Here is a 22,989-nt window from a genome sequence, read left to right as displayed (position 1 = left end):
GTCAGCCGTCGTGTGCCAACCTGATGAGCCTGCTTCTGGGTTTGAGGTTGGTCTGGATCCAGTTTCCTGGGGCCGCAGGACTATTGGCTGTCTCCTTGCTGACGGTGCGCACCACATCCCTGCCACTTCGAGGGCTGCTCTTGCTCCCGGCCCCGTGGCTCTTGCCACCGCTTCCAGAGAGCTCTCCACGTTCAGGGGCATATGCGAGTCTAAGCCGCGGGGGTCCCTCATCACGCTCAGGTTCTGGGATGGGCCCTTTTCCGAGTTCTGCCCCTGGTTACCACAGGTAACCAGGCTCTTGCCTCTCGCCTGGCTTGTTCTGCGTGTCCCATTTTAAGATGATTGCCTGACTCCGTTGTGTATGCAGAGCTACATGAGCAACTCCTGGCGCGAGCCTCTCACGTGGAAGATTTAGAGCAGCTGAAACAGCGAGAAAAAACCCAGCACGAGTCCGAACTGGAGCAATTGAGGATTTATTTTGAAAAGAAATTAAGGGATGCCGAGAAAACTTACCAGGAAGACCTAACCCTGTTGCAGCAGAGGCTGCAGGGGGCGAGTGAAGATGCTCTTCTGGACCCCGTGGAAGTTGGGTACGCAAAGCAGCTTCCAGCCTCAGTTCTGGCCGCACAGGGGCCGGGCTCCGAGTTCAGGGGTCATTTTGTTGGTGATTTTGTGCCAGTGGGCACCAATGGCCTTTTATACACACACATTTTATGGTCCAGACTCAAAAGATGACACAGGCGTGGGCACCTGAGCGTGGCCTGCATGTGTGTGTGTGCGAGCTGTTGGTGGCCACACTCTCGTCCAGGCCTGTGTGTACGTGTTGGTGGGGGACGCGCTCTCATCCAGGCCAGCACCTGCGTGTGCAAGAGTCAGTGGGCACACTCTTGTCCAGGCCAGCGTGCGTGGGTGTGTTGGTGGCAGGCGTGCTCTCCTCCAGGCCTGCGTGTGCTTGTGTCAGTGGTGGCCACACTCTCGTCCAGGCCTGTGTGTATATGTTGGTGGTGGACGCTCTCTCGTCCAGGCCTGTGTGTATATATTGGTGGTGGACGCTCTCTCGTCCAGGCCAGTGTGTGCATGTGTATCAGTGGCAGGGGCGCTCTCCTCCAGGCCTGCGTATCTGTGAGTCAGTGATGGGCGCACTCTTCTCCAGGCCTGCGTGTCCCTGTGCTGTGTCCCTGGTGTGTGTGTGTGTATGTGTGTGAGAGAGTGTGAGTCAGTGACAGGCGTACTCTTGTTCAGGTCTGCGTGTCCCTGTGCTGTGTGTGCTGTGTCCCTGGTGTGTGTGTGTGTGTGTGTGTGTGTGTGAGAGAGTATGAGTCAGTGACAGGTGCACTCTTGTTCAGGTCTGCGTGTCCCTGTGCTGTGTCCCTGGTGTGCGTGTGTCAGTGATAGGCATACTCTCATCCAGGTCTGTGTGTCGTGTGTGTGTGTGTGTGTGTGTGTGTGTGTGTGTGTGAGAGAGAGTCAGTGGTGGGCACACACTCTTCCAGGTCTGTGTGTCGTGTGTGTGTGCATGAGAGAGAGAGAGAGAGTCAGTGGCGGGCACACTATTCCAGGTCTGCGTGTCCTTATGCTGTGTCCCTGGCTTTGCAATTGCCACGGCTCCCTGCACGTGGGCATTGCCCGTCCTTGACTGGAAGCATGAGGAGGCACTTCTGCTGTGAACAGTCGGTCCTGGGGAGGAAATGGAGCGCATGTGGAAAAGGGACATGTGTGTGAAGTTTTTATAAAATGTTTTCCTTTCAGGTTGTCCTGTGTGGGTTTAGAAGAGAAACCTGAGAAAGAAAGAAAAGATCACGTTGATGAACTCAACCCTGAGCGACATAAGGTAATTGGCCGCACGCTGAGAAGAGGGAGAGTCCTGTGCTCTTGACCTTCCAGCCGGGCGTCTTCCACATTATGGAGCCTGTGTTTCCATCCCTCCCGCCTTGTCCAGGGGAGGAAGGCTGCTTGAGGATGCTGCCCCGACCTCACTGCTGCTCCACAGTGGGCCTCACCGTGCACTGTTTGATCAGGAAAGGGGGTGGCTGGGGGAGCCGGAGCCCCTCCCTCAGCCCCGGGATGCCCTAGCTTGGGCAGGGCCTCCTCCCTGCAGTGGACTGCGTTTGTCAGACTTGACAGTGGCAGTTCGAAGGGTGTGAAATTGTGTCTTTGCTTTGAGTACAGACAGAGTGTCTGCTGGCTTTTATGTTTCTTCCTTGAGTTGCTTCCATGCTGCCATTTCTGTCACCTTTAACTTCTGTGGGGCAGTGCTGTCCAAGCAGAACTTCTGGGATGATAGTGTTCTGGGTCTGTGCTGCCAGCGTGGTGCCCGCCAGTACATGTGACTGCGGAGTGCTTGCTGTGCAGCATGAGCAAGCCCAGTGTCAGGCTCCAGAGGACACACAGGAGGGCAGGGAGGAGATGTGGGGCAGCACTGCATGGCTTGTTGTACGGTGGAACCAGTAGAAGGGAACCCGGGCATCTTGGCCCAGCGGCCAGGAGCCCTCACTCTGGAGCCGGGTCCCTGGGCCTGCTGGAGAGCACGACCAGGAGCCCTCACTGGAGCGGGGTCCCAGGCCTGCTGGAGGCCACAGGGTGGCCAGGCAGGGTAGCAGCGGGCTGTGCGCCAGTTTGAGTTCCCTGCAAAGCAGACCCCAAGACAGAATTCGCTGCACAAGAGGCTCTGTGGGGAACGCCAGAGAAGGGCAAGGGCCCAGCTGGAACGGGCAGCCAGGACCTTCCCATGAGCAGGCCCTGCCCTGGAGAGAGAACCTGGGAAGGGGTGGGGTGGGCAGCCCCACCAGGTGTCCCTGTATCACCTGAGAGCCAACCCCTGCCTCTGTGCGTGGGTGTGATGAGGACACAGCTGTTAGTGGGCGGTGGTCACAGGAGGCTGGCCTTGAGAAGAGAGCCCAGCCCTGAGATGTGAGGCCACCAGCAGAGACGCGGGGGGCACATGCCCTACTGACCTTGCTGCTGAGATCACTGAGGAGAGGTCTGCCCAGTCCAGGGCTCTTCCCCGCCTGGAGAGCACCCTGTCAGTGCCACCAGTTCGTGTATGTCTTCCGGAGGCCTGGCTAAGAGACAGGTGTGGGCTGGAGAGCATGTGAGCATGCCTGTGGGCTGGCAGGGTTCACCAGGGCGCCGCGTGTGGTCTCGTGAACCTGGTGAGGTTTGAGTTTTCTTTGTGCGTAGTGGGAAACACCTTTGAGGGTTATAGCTGCCAGCGAGGTAGCTCGGCTCACTGATGTGCTTGTCCCACGTGGTTTCTCTGTAGGAGAGCCTGCCATGCTTCCAGGCAGAGTTAGAAGAAAGCCACAGGCACCTGTTGGAAGCGCCGGAGTCTCCCCTCTGCATCCAGCGTGAGGGGCACGTCTCAGACAGACGCTGTGCGGAGACTTCAGCATCGGGACAGGGGTGGCGTCTGGAGCCCTCCGAAGGGCGCAGCCAAGGTGGGCCCCTCCCGCCCTGCCATGGTGTCGGCAGATCCCGGGTCTGGGGGACGTTCTCTGAGAGCCTGGGAGCCTGGGTTCGATCCAAGTCCTCCATGAAGCAGCTGAGTGCTCCGACCTCTTCTGCTGGGGTTGGCACCTCAACAGAGTGTGTCCTGATGAGGGTTTGGTGTTAGAGCGGGATCACTGGCTGGGCAGGAGCGCGGGTCCTGGGCCAGCGCCCCAGCAGGGCAGGTCTGACCTGGGTGGCCACCCTGGGGGTCATGGGGATTGCTGGATGGACGTGGTGACCACTCACCTTTGGAGGGAGAATGTGTGTCCACTGGGCCCAGGGGAGGCTTTTCCAGGACCCTGCTCTGCTCCCAGCAGGCCCAGCTCACCCAACTCACCGAGTCAGGCTAAGGTTGTGGGATGTCCAGGCAGGGCACGGGGCACGGGGCTGTGGGGTCAGAAGGTGGGATGTCCAGGTAGGGCACGGGGCACAGGGCTGTGGGGTCAGAAGGGGACGGAGAGGAAACCTCAGTCATCTCACAGTTGTGGTCCCGTGGCGCCGGACACTGACCACTCACGGGTTCCAGGAGGGGCAGGCAGCCTTGGCCACTGGCGTGGACTGTGCTGATGGTGGGGCTGCCATCCATGGTGGGGGTGAGGGGCTGAGGCCATGGGTCCTGTTGGGAGGTGGGTGGTCTGACTCCACTCTGGGCTGTGGCCAAGGTGAGAGAAGCCTGGGCCTCCTTCAAGCTGGGGGGTGGTGCCTGCATCTGGTTCTCACTCCCGTCTGTCCTGCACCACAGCTGTCCCCACAGCCGCCCCTTGATATGCATGGTTGTCAGCGCCACTGGTGCCTGGACACCACGTAGTCCATTCTGCCTTTTTCCTCTTCTGCAGAGGAAGAAATGGGCTGGTGGGGGTAGTGTGCCCGGGCACAGAGCAGCAGGGGGAGGGGCTGGGACGGGAACCCTGGCGGGCCCCTGAGCTCAAGGCCCTGTCCTTGTGGCTGCCTCATAGACCCTGAGTGACACACATGTGCCCACATCTGGTCACAGGCATGAGGCTCACTCAGGAACTCGTGGAGGGTCACTTGTCACACCTGACATGAAGGAGTGGCCTGGGCAGGCCGTGTAGCTGTCGTGTGGGCCCAGGACATCGCTGTGACTCAGGACGGGGCTGTGCTGGGGCAGCATGGAGGTGTCCCAAAAGGGAGGGGAGACTTGAGAGAGCCGTGCCTGCTTTCATCACTGAGTCAGCACAGAGCTTGAAAATCCATAGTGTCTGCCGTCAGAAGCGTTTATAGGCTGCCGTTCTGCCTGTGCAGATTGTGGGCTCCGTCGAGGGCCAGCTCTGGCCTGACTGTCTTCCCTGCTCCTTATCCACACAGGGCTTCCCTGGGTGCATCTCCAGGGCGTGCAGGACAGGGCCTTGGAGGCCGACACAGAGGTGGCAGCCAGAGTCTTGGGTCTGGAAACTGAGCATAAGGTTAAACTTTCGCTTCTTCAGACTGAACTCAAGGAAGAAATTGAACTCCTAAAAATAGAAAACAGAAATTTGTACGAGAAGTTGCAGCATGAAACCCGTCTGAAGGAGAATTTGGAGAAGGTGAGTCGTGACTCCACAGCCCAGCGCCTCCCGCCTGAGTCCTCGCCCTCTTCCACTTGAAAGGCTTGTGTCCTTGTGTGTGGAGGGGCGTCCTGGGGACAGCCCAGCACCTGCCACATTTGTAAGGGCAACAGTCCTGTAAATTCTTGAAACTGTTCCTGGCAATGCCAGTAGTGGGTGGTGGTTGGAGAGAATCTCGTCAGAGTCAGCACAGGGGCAAAACTGAAGTTCTAAGTGAAGATTTCTTTGTTTTGTTTTGAAGCAGAGTCTCATTCTGTTGCCCAGGCTGGAGTGCAGTGGCACGATCTCAGCTCACTGCAATCTCTGCTTCCTGATTTCAAGTGATCCCCTGATAGCTGGGATTACAAACATGTGCCACTATGCCTAATTTTTTTTGTTGTTTTTTTGTTTTTTTTTTTTTGAGACGGAGTCTCGCTCTGTCGCCCAGGCTGGAGTGCAGTGGCCGGATCTCAGCTCACTGCAAGCTCCGCCTCCCGGGTTTATGCCATTCTCCTGCCTCAGCCTCCCAAGTAGCTGGGATTACAGGCGCCCGCCACTTCGCCCGGCTAATTTTTTGTATTTTTTAGTAGAGATGGGGTTTCACCGGGTTAGCCAGGATGGTCTCGATCTCCTGACCTTGTGATCCACCCGTCTCGGCCTCCCAAAGTGCTGGGATTACAGGCTTGAGCCACTGCGCCCGGCCAATTTTTGTATTTTTTGTAGAGACAGTGTTTGACCTTGTTGGCCAGGCTAGTCTCAAACGCCTGACTTCAAGTGATCCACCTGCCTCGGCCTCCCACAGTGCTGGGATTACAGGTGTGAGCCACCATACCTGGCCCTCTGAATCAAGATTTCTTAGGGAAACTGTCTAGGTGTCCTCAGAGGGCTCCGGGAGGAGGCACGAGCCTGGGTGCCAAGCACGTTGGTGGCCTCTGATGCTCACCCCACATCTTGAATTGCATCCACGTTCCCCAGGCTCTTCCTGTGCTGTTTTGCCCCATGGAAGAGGCGCCCTCTGACGCTCTTCCTCGCCCTTTGCGAGTGTGAAGTCACTGTCGTGTCATAAACGATGGTAGAGCGACAAGACAGCAGCCTGCACATGGCCCCATGGGCTTGTTACAGCCAGGGCAGCTCGGGGCCCATGGGCTTGTTACAGCCGGGGCAGCTCGGCCCATTCCATGCTGGAGCAGTGGAGTTAAAGTGAACCGAAATTACTGTGTCTTGTCATGTGTGTTCTGACTCAAGCTCATGCTTGTGACAGTGTTTACGTTTCTGTTTGTGTCCTGTTTCTCCCTCTCCTTTGCTCCTCCCTGTGAATGTCTCCCCGAGAATGATTTTCATTCTCCATCAAGAGACAGCTTGATAGGCAGCTATGATGACCTGCAGGTCTGATCCCTTGCGGTTTGGTAAACTCAGGTGTTGGTAAGGACTTCCAGCAAAATAGAGGTAAGGGTAGAGCCCTGTGGGGAGCCGGGCAGGTGGTAGGTGGGCCGATGGTCGTGTGCCGATGGCACCTGCAGCCACCAGTGTGTGGCTTTCTCTGGCACTGTTGGCTGAAGACAGACTTGCCCAAGTGACTTGTTTTGTTTTTGTTTTTGTCTTTTTTCAGACGAAGTCTTGCTCTGTCACCCAGGCTGGAGTGCAGTGGTGCAATCTCAGCTCACTGCAACCTCCGCCTCCCGGGTTCAAGCGTTTCTCTTGCCTCAGCCTCCCAAGTAGCTGGGATTACAGGTGCACACCACCAGGCCCGGCTAATTTTTTTAATTTTTTAATTTTAATTTTTATTTTTGAGATGGAGTCTTGCTCTGTTGCCCAGGCTGGAGTGCAGTGGCGCAATCTCGGCTCACTGCAAGCTCCGCCTCCCGGGTTTACACCATTCTGTATCAGCCTCCCGAGTAGCTGGGACGACAGGCGCCCGCCACCACGCCTGGCTAATTTTTATTTTTCTTTTTTTTGTATTTTTAGTGGAGACAGGGTTTCACCATGTTATCCAGGATGGTCTCGATCACCTGACCTTGTGATCCACCCACCTCCGCCTCCCAAAGTGCTGGGATTATAGGCATGAGCCACCGCACCCGGCCACGCTAATTTTTGTAGTTTTAGTAGAGATGGGGTTTCACCATGTTGGCTAGGCTGGTCTCAAACTTGTGATCTCAAGTGATCTGCCCGCCTTGGCTTCCCAAAGTGCTGGCATTACAGACGTGAGCCACTGCACCTGGCCCCAAGTGACTTTTTGATGCTTGTATCTTTATGATTTTTGCAGGCCACCATTTTACCTCCTTGTATCAATTATGGGCAGAGGACTGTGGATTTCTCTCTTGTTAATTTTAATTCTTGTTTTGAATATGTGGAAGCTCTGTTGTTACACATGTACACATTTATGATGTAATGTCTTCCTAAAAAATCCACTTCCTGTTTTTTTTTTCTTTTTTTTTTTTGACACAGTCTCACTCTGTCGCCAGGCTGGAATGTGGAGGCACGATCTTGGCTCACTGCAGCCTCCGCCTCCCGGGTTCAAGCGATTCTCCTGCCTCAGCCTCCCGAGTAGCTGGGACTACAGGCACGTGCCACCACACTCGGCTAATTTTTGTATTTTTAATAGAGACGGAGTTTCATTATGTTGGCCAGGCTGGTCTCGAACTCCTGACCTCATGATCTGTCCGCCTCAGCCTCCCAAATTGTTGGGATTACAGACGTGAGCCACCGCATCTACCCTCATCTTTTGTCAATACAGTCGTTCTAACCTTCGTGTGCATTTTTATCTGATGTATCTTTTTTTATTCATTTTATTTTTTATTTTTTATTTTTTTTTGAGACAGGCTGTTGCCCAGGCTGGAGTGCAGTGGCACAGTCTTGGCTCACTGCAACCTCTTCCTCCCAGACTCAAGGGATCCTCCCACCTCAGCCTCCCAAGTAGCTGGGAGTACAGGTACGCACCACCATGCTGAGCTAATTTTTGTATTTTTTGTAGAGATGGGTTTCGCCATGTTGCCCAGGCTGGTCTCAAGCTCTTGGGCTCAAGTGATCCACCCGCCTCAGCCTCCCAAAGTGCTGGGATACAGATGTGAGCCACTGCACCTGGCCTACTTTTAATCTATTCAAAGTAAAGTGCATTTTATATGGACAGCATATAGTTGGCAATTTTTTTTTTTTTTTGAGATGGAGTCTTGCTCTGTTGCCCAGGCTGAAGTACAGTGACGCGATCTTGGCTCACGGCAAGCTTTGCCTCCCAGGTTCATGCCATTTTCCTGCCTCAGCCTCCCGAGTAGCTGGGATTACAGGCACCCGCCACCATGCCTGGCTAATTCTTTGTATTTTTAGTAGAGACGGGGTTTCACTGTGTTAACCAGGCTGGTCTCGATCTCCTGACCTTGTGATCCGCCTGTCTCGGCCTCCCAAAGTGCTGGGATTATAGGCGTGAGCCACCGCGCCTGGCCATAGTTGGCAGTTTTTAAGCCATTCTGATAATCTCTGCCTTTCAATTGCAGTGCTGAGTCTATTAATGTTTATTGTAATTACTGACGTGGTTGATTTAGGTCTTCTGTTTCACTGTTCGTTTTTTCTATGAGGCGCATCTGGTGGTCACGGTTCTGTTTTTCCTTTTTTCTTGTGTTTTTGGGTTATTTGAATATTTTCTAGAATTGATTTTAATGTATTTGTTGACTATTAAATTATTTTTCTTTGTATTATATTTTTAATAGTTGCTCCAGGGATTAAAATACACATTCTTGGCCGGCGCGGTGGCTCAGGCCAGTAATCCCAGCACTTTGGGAGGCGGGTGGATCACCCAAGGTCAGGAGTTTGAGACCAGCCTGGTCAACATGGGGAAACCCTGTCTTTACTAAAAATAAAAAAAAATAAAAAAAAATAAAAAAAAAAATAAAAAAATACGGTGAGCATGGTGGTGCATGCCTGTAATCCCAGCCACTTGGGGGCCTGAGGCAGGAGAATCGCTTGAAACTGGGAAGCAGAGGTTGCAGTGAGCCGCGATCACGACACTGCATTCCAGCCTGGGCGACAGGGCGAGACTCCATCTCAGAGAAAAGAGAAAAAAAAGAGTACAGATTCTTTTTTTTTTTTTTTTTTGAGACGGAGTCTCGCTCTGTCGCCCAGGCTGGAGTGCAGTGGCGTGATCTCGGCTCACTGCAAGCTCCGCCTCCTGGGTTTACGCCATTCTCCTGCCTCAGCCTCCTGAGTAGGTGGGACTACAGGCGCCCGCCACCGCGCCCGGCTAATTTTTTGTATTTTTAGTAGAGACGGGGTTTCACCGTGGTCTCGATCTCCTGACCTTGTGATCCGCCCGCCTCGGCCTCCCAAAGTGCTGGGATTACAGGCGTGAGCCACCGCGCCTGGCCAAGAGTACAGATTCTTAACCTTGTCTTTTATCAGTACAATCTCCTGAGAGTCACCACGCTGCTGCGCTGTGTAAACTGTGACCTCTAACTGCACAGGTGCTTTGTCACTTCCCCATCGTCTTCTGTGCTGCAGTTCTCATAGACTAGACATCACATCCGCCTCCTGCAGTGTCAGGAGATTTGCTTTGGAAAACTGGTATTTGAAAGAAATTAAGAGGGAAAATGGCCTTACACTTGCCATTCTGCTGCTCTTCATTTCTTCCTGAGGATCTGAGTGTTTGGCGTCATTCCCATCAGCCCGAAGGATCTCCTTCGCATCTCTTGCTGTGCTGCACACATTTTCTCTGTTTTTTTGAAAAGTCTTTATTTTGCTTAGATTCTTGAGGAGTATTTTTGTGGCATAAAAAAGTCCGAGGTGACGGGTTTCTCGTTCAGTGTTTAAAGATGTTTAAAACCCTTGTCTGCGGATTTTATGATCTGTTTGGTTTTGGTGATGGTTTCCATTGATTGTGTTTTCAGAAGGGGTCATGTTTTCCTGCTTATTTATGTGTCGGCTGGGTTCAGGTCGCACCCTGGACACCGTGAGCGATAGATTTGGAGACTCTGGGTGCTGTCCTGCTCCTCTGAAGAGGGCTGGGTTCTGTTGCAGCAGGCGGTTCACTTGGCTAACTTCAGACTCCACGCTCCGCTGTGTCTGTGTAGGTGGCGGCGTGGTGTTAATTCAGGTTTTGTAGCTTTGGCTGGGTTGCTGCTTTTAGAGTCTGCCCCTTGCGTGTACAGATCGGGGTCAGCCTGAGATTTGCGCGGGGTTCATTCCCAGGCATTGCAGCTCTCTTTCCTCCCTCACTCTCCAGTTCCTTTGGCTCATATGTGGGATTTTGGATTTCTGTATGTGGGGCACGGACAGATCCTACTCTTACTGAAAGGATGGAAAAAGAGAAATGGCCCAGTGCCGTTTCTTCCTTCTGAGCGTCCAGCCCTCTCCAGGGTCTGTCCGCCTGTGGGTCTCTCCACGGCCTTCAGGGTTTTTGTTATGTTCTATTTAGTTCATAGTGGTTGTCTCTGGGGGGCTGGTCTGGCGAGGTGCACAGGCATCACCAGAAGTAGGGCCCTAAACTTTAATAACTTAATTTTTAAATAAGGAGTTGAGGTCAATCTTGCACGCCTTTTTTAGGTTTTTTGTCTGTTTGTTTCTTATTGATGAGTTCAGTAGTTTATTGATCTACTTTCTCTCTCTTTGAAAGTCAGGAAGTCAGGCACGGTGGCTCACACCTATAACAATCCCAGCACTTTGGGAGGCTGAGGCAGGCGGATTGCTTGAGCTCAGGAGTTCAAGATCAGCCTGGGCAACATGCAGAACCCTGTCTCTATAAAGAATTGCTTGAGCCCATGAGTTTGAGGCTGCAGTGAGCTGTGATCCAGCCTGGGTGACAGAGCCAGACCCTGTCTCAAAAAAAAGATTAGGATATTTGCTCTCTGCATTCTCCTTCCTCCCCCTCTGCACAGGATCCCTTTACAGTGTGCCTTGCAGTTCATGCACCCCTTGCTCAAGGTCTTCCGTTGTCCTGGCGTTGACCTTGTACTGATCGGGAGCATCGCACCATCAACTGCTCTTGCCTCCTGGGCGTCTGGTCCTGCTTGCCGCGGGTGGCCCGGCGCTATCTGTGGGGTTGGCATTCCCCTAACGGAGGAATCGGAGTCCTGCGGCCGATCGGAGTCCTGCCACTGGTCTTGGTCTGAACAAAGAAGACTCCAGCTGCTGCCTTTGCTCGGCTGATGTGTGCTGCCTTCAGTTGTTGGTTGCTGTCGAGGCCACGGGCTCCAGAGAGAAAGAATAGTCAGTTCTCGGTGCCAGGATGTAGGAGGCATTTTATTTAGTTTTAGATTTGTTCACTTTAGGTTTCTTCCGTTCTCATTAACATGAGAATCATTTCCATTGCTGTGTGCAGCGTAATGGGTGTGTGTGTGGTGAAAGTTGCCCTGTCTTCAGGGGTGGGTTTGGGTTGTCTCTTCTAATAATCTCTTACATTAACGTTTTCCCTCCTAAATAAAATTATGTTGTCTATAGGTAAAACACAATCTAGTTGAAGACCACCAGGAGGAACTAAATAATGCCAAGCAGAAGACTGAGCTGATGAAACAGGAATTCCAAAAAAAAGAAATGGACTGGAAAGTTATGAAGGAGGAGCTACAGCGGGAAGCTGAGGAGAAGTTAACGTTGATGCTTCTTGAACTGAGAGAAAAGGCTGAGTCCGAGAAACAGACCATCGTAAACAAGTTTGAGCTTCGAGAAGCTGAAATGAGGCAGCTTCAGGACCAACAGGCAGCCCAGATCCTGGATCTGGAGAGGTCCTTGACGGAGCAGCAGGGCCGCCTGCAGCAGCTGGAACAGGAGCTCACTTCAGATGATGCCCTGCGTTGCAGCCAGTGTGGGCGGGAGCCGCCCACAGCCCAGGACGGGGAGCTTGCCGCGCTCCACGTGAAGGAAGACTGTGCCCTGCAGCTGATACTGGCCCGGAGCAGGTGGGTTTGTGGTGATGCCATCTGCAGTCCCTGTGAGGCCAGACACCGTGGAGGGTAGAGGGTGGGCAGGCTCCTGGGAGGAGCCGCTGTGGGCTCCACTGGGCGAAAAGGTCTGGAGGGAGCTGGAGCAAGGTGTGGCGCTCTAGGTTTTCAGCCTGATGGCAGTGGGACAGCTTTGTGCTCGGACGGGCAGGCTGGCAGTCGCTGCCTCAAAGCCCCCCAAGCCTGCACTCCCTGGGTGGGTATCCAGGGTGGACATCAGTCATCGTCTCTGTTGTTCTTCGCATGTTTTAAGATTTGAACAATAGAAGCTAAACCTCGTTTATAAGGTGTCATAAGGACATGGAGTTTATCCACTAAGCGTTTTTATATATTTTTTAACTTAAACAGGTGATTTTTAAAAATAAGCATGTTTTTCTAAAACATACCCACTCTTCTCTGAAGTTTTCAAGAGGTTTAGAAAGTGATTGGGTTCTTTGCCTGTTGGTGTTGACCCCTTTTTGTGAGCCTCAGTCCCTGGGCTGTGCCATTCCTTCTCATCTGTCTGCCCCACCCAGCTCTTGCCCAGCAGCCAGGGCTGCACAGGGCCCCGCTTGGGGATTGGAAAACTCAGGGCCACAGAGGTCCCCGCTCAGGGGTTGGAGAACTTGGGGCCGCTGAGGGCCCCGCTCAGGGGTTGGAGAACTCAGGGCCTCAGAGGGCCCTGCTCAGGGGTTGGAGAACTTGGGGCCCCACAGGGCCCCGCTCAGGGGTTGGAGAACTTGGGGCCACACGGGGATCTGCTCTGGGGTTGGAGAAACTCACGTTCAAGTCGCCAGGGCTGCATGAACACGAGCAGGACGTTCTTCTCCCCAGGCTGCAACACTTGTGCTTCGTGGTGGAGCGGAGCCAAGGAGGCCCTCGGGAGAGGCTTCCAGGCGCAGAGGTGCCCGTGCCTCTTGCCATCTGTCCTGTGTCGCCAGCGCCCTTAGGAGGCCTCCGCATTTTGCAGGACTCTCCGGCTCCAGGCACTTTGGCCTCCTGATGGGAGCAGGTCCTTCTGTGAGGACTCTCACTTCCTCTGTCTTCGGCCCTGAGTGCCGCCTGCACCTCCTTAATTCACTGCCATGGGATTCTATTCACTGTCATGGGGTTCTCAGGCCTCGCCCTCCCCATGGGCCCCTATGGGCAGTGCCCCTTCCCTGCTGAGGAGCAGAGATTGCCTTGGGATTCTTAGTTGGGACCTGGCTCGGACGCCCTGGTGTGAGTAGGAGGTCGGTTGTACCTGCCGTGCGTGGCTCTGGTGGGGATATGTGTGCACCGTCTCTTGCCGAGGGTGCTGGGTCCTACCTGTGGTCTGTGACCTGGTGACTCCCATGGCTTTGGCCTTTGGCCTCTGGGCTCCTCTGGCTTCTTGGGGTCTCTTCTCTCTCCCACTTGTTATTTCTGGTGGCAGACGGAGAAGTACTAAGAGCAGTTAAAATCCCAAAACGAAGACCTGAACAGTTGAAGTGGCGTTTCCTTTAGGAAACTGACTTGGCTTTTGCAAGGATCGATGCTTCCTGGGTGCGTATTTAGCTGTCCTGTGTTCACTTTGTTGCCACAGGTTTTTAGAGGAACGTAAAGAGATCACCGAGAAATTCAGTGCAGAACAGGATGCCTTCCTGCAGGAGGCCCAGGAGCAGCACACCCGCGAGCTGCAGCTCCTCCAGGAGAGGCACCAGCAGCGGCTCCTGTCAGTGACGGCAGAGCTCGAGGCCAGACACCAGGCGGCGCTGGGTGAGCTGACGGCCTCGTTAGAGAGCAAGCAGGGGGCTCTGCTGGCCGCACGTGTGGCCGAACTGCAGACGGAACACGCTGCCGACCTCAGCGCTCTGGAGACCAGACATCTGTCCAGCCTTGATTCTTTGGAATCCTGTTACCTGTCTGAAATTCAGACCATCCGTGAGGAGCACAGGCGGGCCCTAGAGCTCTTACGAGCAGACTTTGAGGAACAACTGCGGAAACAGGACTCTCTTCACCAAACAATTTTGACTCAAGAGTTGGAGAAACTGAAGCAAAAACATGACGAGGAGCTACAGTCTGTGCGGGACGGCCTGCGAACCGCAGCGAGCACGGAGCTCGCTGGAACCGTGGCTCACGAGCTGCAGGGAGCGCACCAGGTAAGGCGCCCGGGCCCTGCCCCAGCTCAGGGCAGACCTCTCCCCCCACCCGTGTGTTTCCATCGCGTGTCACATGTCTGCGTGTGTGCTGTGTGAGCCTGTGCGGGTGTCTGTATGTCTCACAGGCTGCCAAGATCAATGGGGACTTCTGGTCTCGTTGTGAACTGGGCTTTTTTTAAATTTTTTTTATTTTTGAGACAAAGTCTTGCTGTGTCACCAGGCTGGAGTGCAATGGTGCGATCTTGGCTCACTGCAACCTCCGCCTCCTGGGTTCAAGTGATTCTTCTGCCTCAGCCTCCCAAGTTGCCGGGATTACAGGCGCCTGCCACTATGCCCGGTTAATTTTTGTATTTTTAGTAGAGACTGGGTTTCACCATGTTGGCCAAGCTGGTCTCGAACTCCTGACCTCAGGCGATAACACTCGCCTTGACCTCCCAAAGTGCTGGGATTACAGGCATGAGCCACCGCACCTGGCCTGAGCTGGGCTTTAAAACATCGAGTTGAAGGGTTATTTTGATCACAGGCACCTTGCTAAAGGCTTTGCTCTCATATGTGAGAGGGCCCAGTCCTTGGTGTGGGGTTTTGTGGGCTTTGGAGTATTCCTCAAGGCTGACTGGCACTCCTGCAGCCGACTTGGTTTCCAGGTGCTGTGGGTAGATCTGATTGTCGTGTTGTGTATTCAGAGCCTTGGGCCCCTCCTTTGTTGATGTTTCCTGTAATTAAACCCTTTTGCCACGTTTCAAGAGCAGTGATGGGCCAGGCACGATGGCTCACGTCTGTAATCACAGCAGTTTAGGAGGCCGAGGCAGTTGGATTACTTGAGCCCAGGAGTTTGAGACCAGCCTGTGGTCTACAAAAAATAAAAACAATTAGCTGGGCGTGGGGGCACTCACCTGTAGTCTCAGCTACTTTGGAGGCAGAAGCAGGAGGATTGCTTGAACCCAGGAAGTCGAGGCTACAGGGTGAGCCAAGACTGTGCCATTGCACTCCAGCCTGGACTGTAACAGTGAGACCCTATCTCAAAAAAAAAAAAAAAAAAAAAAATCAAAAATAGCTCACACCTGTAATCCCAGCACTTTGGGAGGCCAAGGCAGGCGGATCATGAGGTCAAGAGATCAAGACCATCCTGGCTAACACAGTGAAACCCTGTCTTTACTAAAAATACAAAAAATTAGCCAGATGTGGTGACAGGCACCTGTAGTCCCCGCTACTTGGGAGGCTGAGGCAGGAGAATGACGTGAACCCTGGAGGTGGAGCTTGCAGTGAGCTGAGATCACGCCACTGCACTCGAGCCTGGGCGACAGAACAATACTCTGTCTAAAAAAACAAACAAACCAAAAAAAGCAGTGATGGTTCATTTTCCAGGCACTTCAAGTTTTTATCATGAAGAAGATTTTCTGGCGAAGTCCTTGTTGCCCTGGGCTGGCACCCAGCTGCAGAATCTGCAGTGCCTGTGACTCAGGAAAGGACACATGTTGTCTTATCACACACACCTTGCATTTTCTCTGCCCTCAGTGAGGTCTCTGAGGTTTTGTCGCCTTGACGTAGATGAGTCTGCTCTGCTGAACATGTGGGGCCGCTGGGGCTGGCCTGTCTCCCTGCAGGCAGGGGATGCGTAGGCCTGGCTGCAGGGTGGATGGGGCATGGTCTAGAGTTGATGAGGCAGTTAGAAATGGCTGTTCTGGCAGATCAATACCTTGTCAGACATTTAGGAAGTACATATTCCAAATTATAAACTAGGGAATTGCCAGCTCGGATAAGATGGACGTGTTCTTTTCCCGATACCAGCATGCCACGCGAGGGCTTCCTCCTTCCTGACTGTGGGGAACGGTTGTGAGGCTCCGGGGCGCTGGCGTATTGTTTCCTTTCCTTCAGCTCTGTGTGAGAACAGGAGAAAAGTGGAACCTTCTTTAACCGCTGTGGGGATTTCATGCTATGTTTCAGGCTGTCCGTTTTGTGTGGGCTGAGCATGTGATCTCGGGGGAATTCCTAGAAAGCAGAACATGTTCAGGGCTCCGACTGCTGTCATGAGCACGGTGCAGTCAGTGTCTGTCTCGGGCCTCTGTCCTGTCCTTGTCTTCACCAGATGTCAGGGAGTTCTGGGGGTTTGTTTCTTTTTTGTGTTCTAAGAGTCAGGGTCTCCCTGTGTTGCCCAGGCTAGTCTCGAGCTCCTGGCCTCAAGAGATCCTCTTGCCTTGGCCTCCCAGGTAGTTGGAATGACAGGTGTGAGCCGCTGCTCGCAGCTTGGGAGGTGCCTCTTGAGAGAAACCGGAGCCAGGTTGTCTTTCTGGACAAAATTTAGAAAGGGGTCTGACGCCGCTGGGAGCGGCCCTCCAGGCGAGTCCTCAGATGCCAGCTTCAGTTTCCTTTTGTTCCCAGTTTTGATAACGGGCAAACAGATGCTTTGGAGAATAGCACTTGTTCCCAAGCTGTGGATTTAAAATTAGGTTTTCTTGGTTTGTTTGGTTTAAAGAAAACGAAGTTCTTTTTTTTTTTTGAGACGGAGTCTCACTCTGTCACCCGGGCTGGAGTGCAGTGGCCGGATCTCAGCTCACTGCAAGCTCTGCCTCCCGGGTTTACGCCATTCTCCTGCCTCAGCCTCCCGAGTAGCTGGGACTACAGGCGCCCGCCACCTCACCCGGCTAGTTTTTTTGTATTTTAAAGAAAACGAAGTTCTGAAAGAATATTCAGAAAGGAGGAACTTGCATATCACACATGAAGTGTGTATTTCAAACCACAGCCTGATTTAGTCATGGGAAGCATGTGGAGTGTGTGCACCTTCCGTGCCCTGCGTGGGGATGTGGCACGTCTGGATGTTTCCCGGACGGAAGGAGCTGGTCATGGCCCTATGCAATCAGAGACGCCTGCTGGAGGAAGAGAGGACCGAAGCCCTGGACAGGGTGGGTGCCGAGGTCCTGCTCCTGGAGCATCAGCACCTAGCGGCCCTGCAGGAACTCCGAGACGCACGCTGCCAAGATGCAGGAGCAGCAAGCAGGGCAGGCGGAGTTGGGGGAGCCGGAGGTTCTGGGGGAGCTGGAGGTTCTGGGGGAGCCGGCGGAGTGCTGGGGGAGCTGGAGGTGCTGTGGGAGGGGGCTATCCAGGTGAGCAGCTCCATGGGTGTGGTTCCCACAGGGGTGCCTCCCGGGCTTCTCTGCCCTGAGTCTTCATCAGAGTGTTGAGGCACTTATGGGTACACTTGGAGGTGCTGGGTTGTGCGTGCTAGGGGATCTGTGCTCAAAGGGTGCAGCTTCGTGGGGGCAGATGTGTCAATGCCCTTGGCCAGCGAGCAGCTGCAGGGGTGGGCATCTGCGGGGGGTGTCTTTGGTTGGTCTCCCTTCCCACCGGGGCCTCTGGAGGGCAGCGCTATGCCCTGGTCTGCAGGCAGCGAGTGGTCTGTGGAGCGACCACACATCTGTCCTAAAGGCTACTTGGGAGCTGGACGAAAAACAAGGTGGAGGCGATTCAGACCCTGGGAGGCCGGGGGTCGGGGAGGCCGGGGCTCATCCCGGGTGTGGCACTGGGTGGCTCGGGGGATAATGAGGGGTGCCTGCCAGCAGATGATGGCAACAGAGGGGCACGGAGAGCCTGGAGGCTGACGGGGGAGGCCACGCTGAGCTGGAGGGGCCATCCCAGCTTGGGCTGCTGAGGGGGATGTGGCTTGTGTGGATGCAGAGCACGTTTAATTGCTCTTACAGATCTGCACACAGGCTGGGCTTGGGGCTCATGCCTGTAATCCTGGGGCTTGGGGAGGCCATGGTGGGAGGATCTCTTGAGCTCAGGAGTTTGAGACCAGCCTGGGCAACATAGCAAGAGTCCACTTCTAGAAACAAAAATTGGCTGGGTGCGGTGGCTCACGCCCGTAATCCCAGCACTTTGGGAGGCTGAGGCGGGCGGATCATGAGGTCAGGAGATCGAGACCATCCTGGCTAACACGGTGAATCCCCATTTCTACTAAAAATACAAAAAATTAGCCAGGCATGGTGGCAGGTGCCTGTAGTCCCAGCTATTCTGGAGGCTGAGGCAGGAGAATGGCGTGAACCCGGGAGGCAGAGGTTGCAGTGAGCAGAGATCACGCCACTGCCCTCCAGCCTGGGCAACAGAGCGAGACTCCGTCTCAAAAAAAAAAAAAAAGGAAAATAAGTAAAAATTAACCAGGCATGGTGATGCAGGCCTGTAGTCCCAGCTGCTTGGGAGACTGAGAAGAGAAAATTGCTTGAGCCTGGAAATCTGTGGCTGCAGGAAAAAAAAGAAAGAAATCTGCACACCGTATGGTTTACTTTCTTTTTTTTTTTTTTTTTTAAAGACAGCGTCTCAAAAAAAAAAAAAAAAGGCTGGAGTGCAGTGTCACAATCCTGGCTCACTGCAGCCTCTGCCTGCCAGGCTTAAGCAGTCCTCCCACCTCAGCCTCCCAAGTAGCTGGGATACAGGCACGTGCCACCTCGCCTTGCTAACTTTTATTGTTTTGTCGCCCACGCTGGTCTTGAACTCACGGACTCAAGTGATCCTCCCACTTTGGCCTCCCCAAAGTACTGGGATTATAGGCATGAGCCCCTGCACCTGGCCAGTGTAGTTACTTTTTCGTTTTTTAAAAAATCTTATGTGTCAGAATATGCGTAAGCACTTGGTATCAAATTGTGTCAGAAGAAGCCAGACCGAGCAGTCGGAATCCCCCTTGGATTCCCAAGGTGGCCGTGGAGGGGCCTGGCTGAGGTCCCCTGCCACCTGCTGTGGTCTTGACTCTCTGCATCCATGCAGGACTGCATTTAAGCAGCAAGGTCTCCCCACTTGTGGACCTGTGCACCTGCCCCACCCAGGCACTGCCACCCCGCCTGCTGGCCTACATGATGAGTGCGTACACACACACACACACAGCACATGTGCATACACAGCACATGCACGCACACAGCACATACACAGCACATACACAGCACATGTGCACACACACACAGCACATGCGCACTCACACAGCACGTGTGCACACATAGCATACACACACAGCACATGCAAACACAGCACATATGCACACATAGCACATGCGCACATTCACGCAGTACATGCACAGAAATAGCACGTACAGAGCACATGCACACACAGCACATGCGTACACATAACACATGCAGACATAGCACATGTGTGCACACAGCACATAGCACATGCGCACACACAGCACATGCGCACACACAGCACATGCACACACACAGCACATGTGCACACATAGCACATGCAAACAGCACACACAACGTTCACACACAGCACACGCGCACACATGCAGCACACACACAGCACGTGCACACAGTACATATACAGCACATGCATACACAGCACATGCACAGAGCACATGCACACCCATGCAGCACATGCACAGCACATGTGCATGCACACAGCAGTGCTTGCGCACACACAGCACATGCGTGCACACAGACAGCACACACGCACACAACACATGCATACACACAGCACATGCACACACAGCACACGTACACATAGCACACTCACACAGCATATGTGCCCATACATGACACACACACAGCACATGCACATACACAGCACATATGCACACACAGCACATGCACGCATACATACAGCACACAGCACATGCGCACATGGCACATGCGTGCACACGGCACATGCACACATGCAGCACACACACACAACACATGTGCCCATACAAGGCACACATACACAGCACATTCACACATAGCACATGTACACACAGGACAGGCACATACACACAGCACATGCTGACACACAACACACATACACACAGCACATGTGCACTCACACAGCATATGCTCACACACAGCACATGTGCACACGCAGCACACTCACATGTGCCCATACAAGGAACAGCACACAGCACACGCACACATGCAGCACATGTTGCACACACATCACATACACGCAGCACATTCACATAGCCCATGTGCCCATACAAGGCAAATGCACACACAGCATATGTGCGCACACACATACACACAGCGCATGCACACACACACAGAGCACATACACATAGCACGTGCACACAGCACACACATACAGAGCACACATAGAACATGCACATGGCATGTGTGCACACAGCACACACACATGTGCACATACAGGGCACATGCTCATACAGCACATGTGAACATGCACAGCACATTCTCATATACACAGCACATGCACACACAGCATATGCACACACATAGCACATGCACAAAGGTCATTCTTTCTGCATGTTGTCCTACAGGCTGAATGCCTGGGGTCCTCCTGCTTCCATGTTCTGGGTCTGTACGATTTTCTGGCCTTTCTATTGTGGGGAGGGTTTGAGTCTCTGTTTGGAACACTTAAAAAATAACTGGTAATTTATTTGAAACATTGTGTGCAAATTTTAGGTCGTTTGTTTTTGTACATGCTGTTTCAAGGGGGTTTTAAACGAGGACAGCTAAGATCTCACATCTAGCCATAAAGAAGGCTTTGCACCTGACAGGTTTGCTCAGTGAAGAGGGACTGCTCCCGAGAATGGGTGACGCAGCGCCGGATTCTGAGGTTAGAACTGACTTGCTTCTTCACGTGGACAGCTCTGGGTGCTGCCCAGTGTGGACACTGGCCCCTCAGTCCTGAGGCACAGCCCTGAGACCTGCACCCTGCTGGGCATTGTGTAGGTCTGTCTTCTCTGGAAACGTCAGATTCTATCTCTCTTTTCTGAGGACTCATGCTAAAGGAATTCTGTCCGTTTTATCTGCGCACAGCACAAAGAGGTGTTCATTTTCTGAAACGGTGTGTCACCTGCATCTTTTAACCTGTACTTTTGTTCTTCTAGGGTGACTGTTTTTGTTGTTGTTGTTGTTTTGGAGAGAGGATCTTGCTCTGTTGCCCAGGCTGAAGGTAGTGATGCAGTCACAGCTCACTGTGACCTTGAACGCCTGGCCTCAAGTGGTCCTCCTGCCTCAGCCTCCTGAGTAGCTGGGACTACAGATGTGCACCACCATACCTGGCTAATTTATTTTTTGTGTAGATAGGGTCTCACTGTGTTGCCCAGACTGGTCTCAAATTCCAGGCCTCAAGCAATCCTTCTGTCTCAGCCTCCCAAAGTGCTGGGACCATAGGCGTGAGCTGCACCTGGCCCGGACTAAGAGTGTCTTTGCAGTATTTTTCTAGTTGAGGTACAAGTTTGCGTGAGTAAGTTATCTTTTTACTTTGCTGCTAAGAATGTGCATGTCGATACTCTTTTTTTTTTTTTTTTTTTTTTTGAGACAGAGTCTTCCTCTGTCTCCAGGCTGGAGCGCAGTGGTGTGATCTCAGTTCACTGCAACCTCCACCTCCCTGGTTCAAGCGATTCTCCTGCCTCAGCCTCCCAAGTAGCTGGGACTACAGTGTGCACTACCATGCCTAGCTAATTCTTTTATTTTTAGTAGAGATGGGGTTTCACCATGTTGCCCAGGATGGTCTCAATCTCTTGACCTGTGATCCACCTGCTTCACCCTCCCTAAGTGCTGGGATTACAGGCGTGAGCCACTGCGCCCAGTCTTAGCTTTTTTTTTGAGATGGAGTCTCGCTCTGTCGCCAGGCTGTAGAGCAGTGACGTGGTCTTGGCTCACTGCAACCTCCGCCACCCCCCAGGTTTAAGCCATTCTCCTGCCTCAACCTCCTGAGTAGCTGGGATTACAGGTGCATACCAGCACGCCTGGCTAATTTTTGTATTTTTAGTAGAAACAGGGTTTCACCATGTTGGCAGGCTGGTCTCAAACTCCTGACCTCGTGATCTGCCCGTCTCGGCTTCCCAAAGTGCTAGGATTACAGGCGTGAGCCACTGTGCCCGTCCGCTCAGACACTCTTTTATGTGATTGTTTTGGTGTAGCTGATTTCACAGAAGAAAATAATTGGGCTATGGGGAGGTGGGATGTACTGTTTATTTTATATTATCTTTTTTTGGGGCAGATGGCAGCATTTGCGGAAATAGAATAACTCAGCAAGCCCCCCGTCCCGCTAGTTAGTGGGGTACACACTCAGTATATCAGTCCCCCTCTCCTCCTGATTGTTGAGAAGCAAATCCAAGACACCATGTGTCTGCGAGTGAGGTGTTTTCCCCCAATAAAGCAGAACCATTATCCATCTCACCTAAAACACCCACAGCGATGTCTGCATTTTATCACAAGCCCAGCCCACGTGCCAGTCTCTTCTGGCTGGCTCACATCGGGATCTGTGTTTGTTCCTGTGATGCTGGTCACTGTTCCCTCGTTCCTGCGAGTGTGTTGGTAGATCCACAGGCCTGTGATTGGTGAGAATGCCTCTTGTGTGGTGGCCGCTCTGCTCCTGGTCTTTCCTCAGGCTTTACCCCGTGAAAAGACTTAAAAAGGCTGGCCGCAGTGGCTCACGCCTGTAATCCCAGCACTTTTGGAGGCCAAGGTGGGTGGATCACCGGAGGTTGGGAGTTCGAGACCAGCCTGACCAGCATGGAGAAGCCCTGTCTTTACTAAAAATACAAAATTAGCCGGCCATGGTGGCACATACTTGTAATCCCAGCTACTCGGGAGGCTGAGGCAAGAGAATCACTTGAACCCGGGAGGCGGAGATTGTGATGAGCTGAGATCGTGCCATTGCACTCCAGCCTGGGCAACGAGAGCGAAACTTCGTCTCAAAAAAAAAGACTTACACGGAGCCCTGCCGAGCCCTGACGGGAGTGTTTTGGGTCATTGTCCCAGAATAGCTGGGCTGTCCTGTTCTTCCCCTGTGGCGATGCTTTATCTGAGCCTCAAATATCTTTGCACCTGTTGGAACAGCAGTCACTTGTCAGCAGGGCGACGTGACCTACGCTTGTGGGGTGATTGAATTACTTTCCGGGCTACCGCCCTTGGGAGTTTGGTTGTGAGGAAAGTCCTCTGAAAACGTAAGCTTGATTTCTTTTTGATAGAAATATGTATCCCATAAGATTCCCCCGCCCGCCCTGCCTTGCCT

At 53.2% G+C, this 22,989-nt stretch overlaps 1 protein-coding gene across 25 annotated transcripts in view; it reads left to right on the top strand.

The window, feature by feature from the left end:
• The window catches only part of PCNT (pericentrin), a 120,201-nt gene that overhangs the window by 29,792 nt on the left and 67,420 nt on the right, over window positions 1-22,989 (top strand). For 21 of the 25 annotated variants that reach the window (XR_012431846.1, XR_010585170.2, XM_065540922.2 and 18 more), the window contains 6 exons: window positions 368-590; window positions 1,750-1,831; window positions 3,263-3,437; window positions 4,816-5,033; window positions 11,457-11,911; window positions 13,497-14,052. Coding sequence is in view for 19 of the 25 variants with exons in the window: in XM_065540922.2 (XP_065396994.1) it covers window positions 368-590; window positions 1,750-1,831; window positions 3,263-3,437; window positions 4,816-5,033; window positions 11,457-11,911; window positions 13,497-14,052 (1,709 nt within the window). In the remaining 6 variants the exon portion in view is untranslated. Of the gene's footprint in view, window positions 1-367; window positions 591-1,749; window positions 1,832-3,262; window positions 3,438-4,815; window positions 5,034-11,456; window positions 11,912-13,496; window positions 14,053-22,887; window positions 22,922-22,989 lie in introns of those variants that run through there. The other 4 variants (XM_074033836.1, XM_074033834.1, XM_074033835.1 and 1 more) reach the window with 1 other exon arrangement.

This window comes from Macaca fascicularis, chromosome 3, assembly GCF_037993035.2.
Source record: "Macaca fascicularis isolate 582-1 chromosome 3, T2T-MFA8v1.1".
In the NCBI taxonomy this organism is placed as follows: Eukaryota; Metazoa; Chordata; class Mammalia; order Primates; family Cercopithecidae; genus Macaca; species Macaca fascicularis.
This window is presented reverse-complemented; position numbering and strand designations above follow the sequence as displayed.